Below are 6301 nucleotides of genomic sequence, written 5' to 3' on the forward strand. Positions count from 1 at the left end.
ATAAATAAATCCATCAATACTTTTTGCAAAAAACAAGCAAAATATAAAGGCATGAGAGGAATTAATAAATCCATCAACAATACTTCATCCTTTATTTTTTAGATGACACGATATTTTAGGCACGTTTGTCAATGCACGATTTCAAACATTAATATCTTCAATTATGGATAAGAATAAATTATAATTTAAAAAATATTCATTAAGATGAATCTAATTATACCTCACATGGCTATATTTTTGTTTTTAAATATAAATCACAAAAAGAAGTCAAAGGAGTTTGTGTGAATCGTGTCAAAAACCATATTGTGGCATCTAATAAGAAATGGAGGAGGTATAACATTGTGTTTAGAACAAATGAATAAGTCATATAGAAATCTGAATGTTTGACATTCTTTAGAACTATGTATAAATTTTTCCCCTCAATTCATTTTTATGTTTGACATGCACATAGTGGTTCTAATTTGAACGTCCATGATCTGGATAGGTCGGTTTTGACTTGGACATATTGGTTCTGACTTGGTCATATATGATCTAGATAGATCGCTCTGGTTTGGATATATTGATTATGATATGGACATGATATAGATAGATCGCTTCTAATGTGGGCATGATCAAAACATAGTGATGATGATCTGGTATGATCTGATTTGATCTAAAATAAGAATAAGCTAGTGAAATAAGGTGAAATAAACATGGCCTAGTTCAACCCGTTAATGAATAAGCCATATACTTGTACATGAAAATATGAATGTTTGAAATTTTTTAGAACTACGTGCAAACTTATCCTTATCATATTGAACCATCTCAATGCACATTTAGACTTGACAACTTAACCAATTTATATTTTCTAATTACTTTAGTAATTGTATAATATTTGTTTTAGTTTTCTAGTAATTGTATAATATTTGTTTTAGTATGAAAACACTTGTTTCACTAGTATGTTTTAGTATAATCTTTCTTTTTTAAAAAATAAACTTGTATGTGAAAGGTTTTTTCTATTATTTTTTACAAAAATATACACAAGCAAAATATAAGGGCATGAAAGGAGTAAATAAATCCATCATTACTACTTGTGTAACATCGTGTTCGACTAAACTATACACATGTTTTTAATTTTGGGATTTTGGAATATATGTGGATGACATAGAATGTCACATAGTTGAATTGAAGGAGGAGAGCGCCACATGACATGGTAGACTATTTTACAAACGTATTTTAATGGATTGTTCATTTGAGATTTGTAAGACGTACAATATTCATTAGGTGATCTTAATTGACATTATAATTTATAGTATTTGAATGACCATTTATATTACACATTTATATATTTGTACATACTAAAATAAATAATTGCCATTCTTTTTGTAATTTTTAAACTCTCCAAGATTGAGTGAGTTCGAATGAGCCTAAATATAATGAGTCGAGCACACAAATAAACTCTCGGCATAAAATATTTTGGGGATAATAAGTTTCAAATAAATAACAATAGTTTGAAAGAAGTACGAATGATATATTTTTTTAATCATCAAAACTAGTACGATATATTTCAATAGATTTCAATCACGTATGGTCCAAGAAATTCCAATCCAATCTATCGTTTTCAATCACGCGAGTTCAACAATGGAAGCAATTATGTGTAAGTAGGTAAAAAATGTCCCCAGCGGATTTTTATTTTTATAATTATTTTTAATTAGTTTAGTCTTGTATGAAAACACGTCTATGTATATATTGTTTTAATAATTATTTTACTAGACACTAATATAACTACAAAATTAAATATTTATTTATGTTTTCCTTTCCTATTTTCTTACTACTCACGTTTTATTTTTTAATTTTTTTTCCTATAACAACAATTTGAAGGATATCTTAACTTGAAATTAGCTATATATCTTTAAGGAGTAGCTCAAATTAAATTCACATGCATTTTCTTAATTTTATAAAATTAAATATTCACAATATTCCATTATCATCCACAATCCTTAACGTTCTTTGAATTGTGCTACAAATTCACGGCAACTGCATCCACCCCCTTTTATCTTCCTACAACCCCATCATCAAAATCCCCAAATTGACATTGGTAAATTTCTTCCCACGTTCAAATTCAATTCATTTTTTCAGAAAAATATCAAACCCTTTTAATTAGTAAATGATATACAATATTTGGGTTGTTATTTGTGTGATAATAATTACCAAAATTTGGATTGTAAGCCTGAATCCAATTTACTAGTATTAATAGTTCTTTTCCACATACATGGAATCTTAAGGTACAACCCATAGTCCCGATTTCTATAGATTTAATTGTTGCATAATTTGATTTTGTACTAGTTTATAGCCGTGTTTGGTAAACATAGTTTAGAGTTTTAGCCATTTACTTTTGCATTACCAGTTAGCTGATTGCTTTTTTGTGTAGCAGATTTGACTAGCATTTTGTATAAACTTATTTGGTAACAACTAGAGGTTTGATAAAAAATGTTCACCATTTGATTATGTAAAAATACATTTATGTACAATAAGTCTATTTGTAACATTTGTTTTATTTCTTATTAATTAATTAAGATGTAAAGTGTGCTTTGCTAATTTATAAAATATTGTACACTATGGGAAAAAAAAATTATAACATAAAGTACTAGTATATAATATGTGACATCATTAGTCATCTAATCAGCATAATATACACAAGAATATTGACAAAAAAACAGAGATAAAAAAAAATACAGTATCTACTATCTCCCAATAAGTGGGCAAGTAGATAGAACCCACAACATCACAAAGTAATCATGATTTATGAAAAAGTGGGAAAAGTGTATGGAAAAGTGAAAAAAGTGGGAAAAATGTATGTTAAAAAGTGAAAAGTTGACACTTATAAGGAAACACCATTTATAGAAAAGTGACACTTATTTAGAAACGGAGGGAGTACTTCACAAAAGTAGTAATTTTACAAAAAAAATAAAATAAAAAAATGAGACAAATTGAAGGCTTGAAGCTTTAAAGCTAGCTGGTTTTGAGGTGAGTACATATGCAAAATTACCAATTATTTACCTACTGGGATTTCTTCTTTACCTACTGGGAAGTGGGAACTACAGACTTTTGGGTTTTTTACAGCAAAGGTGGAAGAGTTGTTTGGATTTTGTGATAGTCATTATGCTGGAGACTTGGATGACACAAATAGTACTACTAGATGTGCTTTCATGTTGGCTTTATTTAATTATGTAATTAAACTGATCTTTTGCAAAGTTCAGTTTAAGGGGGAGTATGTTAAGTTCAGTTAGTCATAGTCAACTAGCTGTTAGTTAAATCCTACATATATAGTAGGATTAGTTGCTGAGAATAATGGCAGAATCTGGGTTCAAGCTTTCTTAGAGAAAGTTGCTGATTCTTTTTCTCATGCTATATAAGTTAGTTTCTTACAGAATGGGAATCTTCATTCTTCAGACCAATGTACTGAAATAACAATACTGCTGCAAAGTCTCTGCAGCTAGCTTTTTTTTACGGTTTGTGCAGTTCTAAACTACAGATACATATTTCTGGAAATTAAAATAACTTCAAAACTATAAGTACAGATATATACATTGTAGAATGTTTATCAAATATATACTTGAAAGTTAAAAGTAACTCGTGGGAGTCAATATACATCCTTTTATCTGAATTCTGAAGCTACATTCTTGCTCACAGATAATTAACAAATACAGAACTTGTTAATTTAATACACAAAACAATTGAACTGGAGTTAATTACGTTATTTAATTATAAAATGACATCTCTCTCCAAAACATATCTCTAAGCTTTGTCTCCCCAACGTAAGCATCAATATCAACATCAAGCGTCGTCTGAGATCTTGGACATTCTTCAGGCTCATACAAATCAGACATATATGGATGTTGAAGTGCTTCAGCAATAGTAATCCTCTTCCTCGGATTAAAAACAAGCATTCTTTGTAACAGATCCAAGGCTAAAGAATCAACACCAGGAAACATAGCCTTCCAACAAACCCCTTTTGCATAAGGAAGTCCTTTGATGAACTTGATTGCTTTTGAGTTGTTAATGAAATCAAGATCAGATTCAGTAGGGGTTCCAAGAAAGTCAATGACACGTTTGAGTTGATCGAGGGGATTTTGACCTGGAAATAAGGGTCTGCGTAATAGTATTTCAGCAAAGATACAACCAACTGACCAAACATCAATGGATTTGTCATAACTGTTGCTGCATACGAGTAGTTCTGGTGCTCGGTACCAACGTGTTACTACATACTCTGTCATAAATTCACCACTATGATCGCCTCGAGTTGTTCTTGCTAGACCGAAATCACATATTTTCATGTCGCAGTTTGCGTTAATGAGAAGGTTTGCTGGTTTTAGATCACGGTGAATTATGTTCGTTGAATGGAGATACTTGAGCCCTTCCAACAACTACGTACAGCATAAAAAAAAACTCCAATTAGTAACGTACATGCAGTTTATATATAAACTTCTTCTATGCTCTATTTTAACACAAACTAAGGTACAAAAGTTAACATCTAACACTAACATTCTAACAATGTGTTAATTAACTAAGAACACATGCAAAGGAAATAAAAGTTTTATAGATCTAAAGGACTACAGATTACATAATACAACAAAGAACATAAAGGTTATGACACATAGAGTTTATATACATTTTAGTAGAGGTGATCAAAATTCGGGTCTGGCCGGGCTTTAACACAAAGAATCATGCCCATACCCATAAATTTGGTGCAGGTCGAAACGGGCTTTTCGGGCCGGGCGGATTTTGGTCTAAAAATCCATATTTTAGGCTACCCATCCCGCACTTTTCAGGTCTGGTCTGGCTAGCGGGTTGGACTATAGAATACAGATGCAGAAGTTCTTCTATGCAAGACGTGTTGAAGAAGTAAAAGGTTTAACAGACTCAAAGGCATATTCTAACAGTAAAAACAGAGAACATAATACAGTATGCATTAGAACATAAACTACTCTAGAACCCTAATTAAAACAGATGATAGAACATAAACTACTCTACAACCCTAATTAAAACAGATAATAGAATTAAATAGAATAGAAAGTAGTAAAAATAAAGTACCTGAAACATAAAATACTGGCAGTGATAAGGAGAAAGAGGTTGAGGAGACTGAATAATTCGGTGAAGATCAGAATCCATAAATTCATAAACAGCATAAACTTCCTTAAAAGTAGACTTAGAAGAAGTAATCATAACATCTTTCAATTGAACAACATTATGATGACGAATATTCCTTAATATAATAAGTTCCCTTAAATTCCTCAATGCATCTTCTTGACTCGAAAATACATCAATTGTCTTCTTTATAGCGACCTTCTGGTTATTATCCTTGTTGATACAAGAACAAACAATGCCGTAACTTCCTTTACCAATATAATCAATTGGTTCGTACTTAGCATCAATTTCGAATAAGCTACCTTCTACTCTGAAACTACTATTCTTCTTCTTGTTTAATCTCATCATCTTTAATTCCCTCAACTTAATTTGTGGAAATTTTAATTAAAACCCTAAAACAAGAATAAACCCTAACACGAGATAAGGGAAGTAATTCGGAAATTAAATTATTTTGTAGAAACTACGTTATTTATTTATATAGTGGTATAGTCGAGTGACTTATTTTTCACGCAGCTAGACAAAACCTATTCATTATCGAAATCTACTAATTGAGGGTATTAATTTATTAAAAGTAATAATTAATTGATCTTTCTAATCTTATAATTTTAATCCTTTAGATTATTCTCAATTAATCCTAATCCTAATCCTAATCCTAATCCTAATCCTAATCCTAATCCTAATCCATCTATCTATCTAGACACTGTCTACACATCGCGGCCCATTCATAGGAAAAGTCACATTGCATTATTTTGGGCTGTACACTGTAATGTTGAAATACGATCCGTAATTCACTAATAGGCCATGGCATTGGGCATCCTATATAGAGAGCCCATCTAATTGGACCAGACTAGTTTGCTTTTTCGAGGTAAAACTTCAGCTCAAACTCGTCTATAATAGTAACAATATGCCATCCGTCGGGGAATACTAACACCGTTTTGACTTTTGTACTATTCACGGAAATACTCGCACCTTTATGACCTTTGTACTATTCAAACAACGGAAATCTTCGTACCGTTATAACTTTTGCACTATTCACAAAATTTACTTTATTAGTCTATAATATATTATTAACTTCATCTTAACACAGAGTATATATTTTTAAATATTAATATTTATAAGTTTTGTTAATATGTAGTTAAAGATATTAAAGCTCAGGTGTATTTACAAACGTGTC

The 6301-nt window shown here is 30.7% G+C and overlaps 1 protein-coding gene across 1 annotated transcript; it reads right to left on the bottom strand.

The window, feature by feature from the left end:
* Positions 1–3548: 3548 nt before the first annotated feature.
* LOC110804305 (mitogen-activated protein kinase 3) lies at positions 3549–5650 on the bottom strand. The gene is made up of 2 exons (XM_022009878.2): positions 5074–5650; positions 3549–4406 (listed from the first exon to the last, which is right to left on the bottom strand). Exons 1-2 carry the CDS (start codon positions 5473–5475, stop codon positions 3741–3743), a joined length of 1068 nt encoding a protein of 355 aa, XP_021865570.2. The 5' UTR covers positions 5476–5650; the 3' UTR covers positions 3549–3740.
* Positions 5651–6301: the final 651 nt, after the last annotated feature.

Source organism: Spinacia oleracea, chromosome 3 (assembly GCF_020520425.1).
Source record: "Spinacia oleracea cultivar Varoflay chromosome 3, BTI_SOV_V1, whole genome shotgun sequence".
NCBI classification, from domain to species: Eukaryota; Viridiplantae; Streptophyta; class Magnoliopsida; order Caryophyllales; family Amaranthaceae; genus Spinacia; species Spinacia oleracea.

What these genes read in the sequence shown, in the direction of transcription:
- LOC110804305 (XM_022009878.2), bottom strand. Translation starts at nt 5,475, where the DNA reads ATGATGAGATTAAACAAGAAGAAGAATAGTAGTTTCAGAGTAGAAGGT. An exon ending in GCCAGTATTTTATGTTTCAG is followed by an intron (nt 4,407 to 5,073) that starts GTACTTTATTTT and finishes TGCTGTACGTAG; the next exon opens with TTGTTGGAAGGGCTCAAGTA.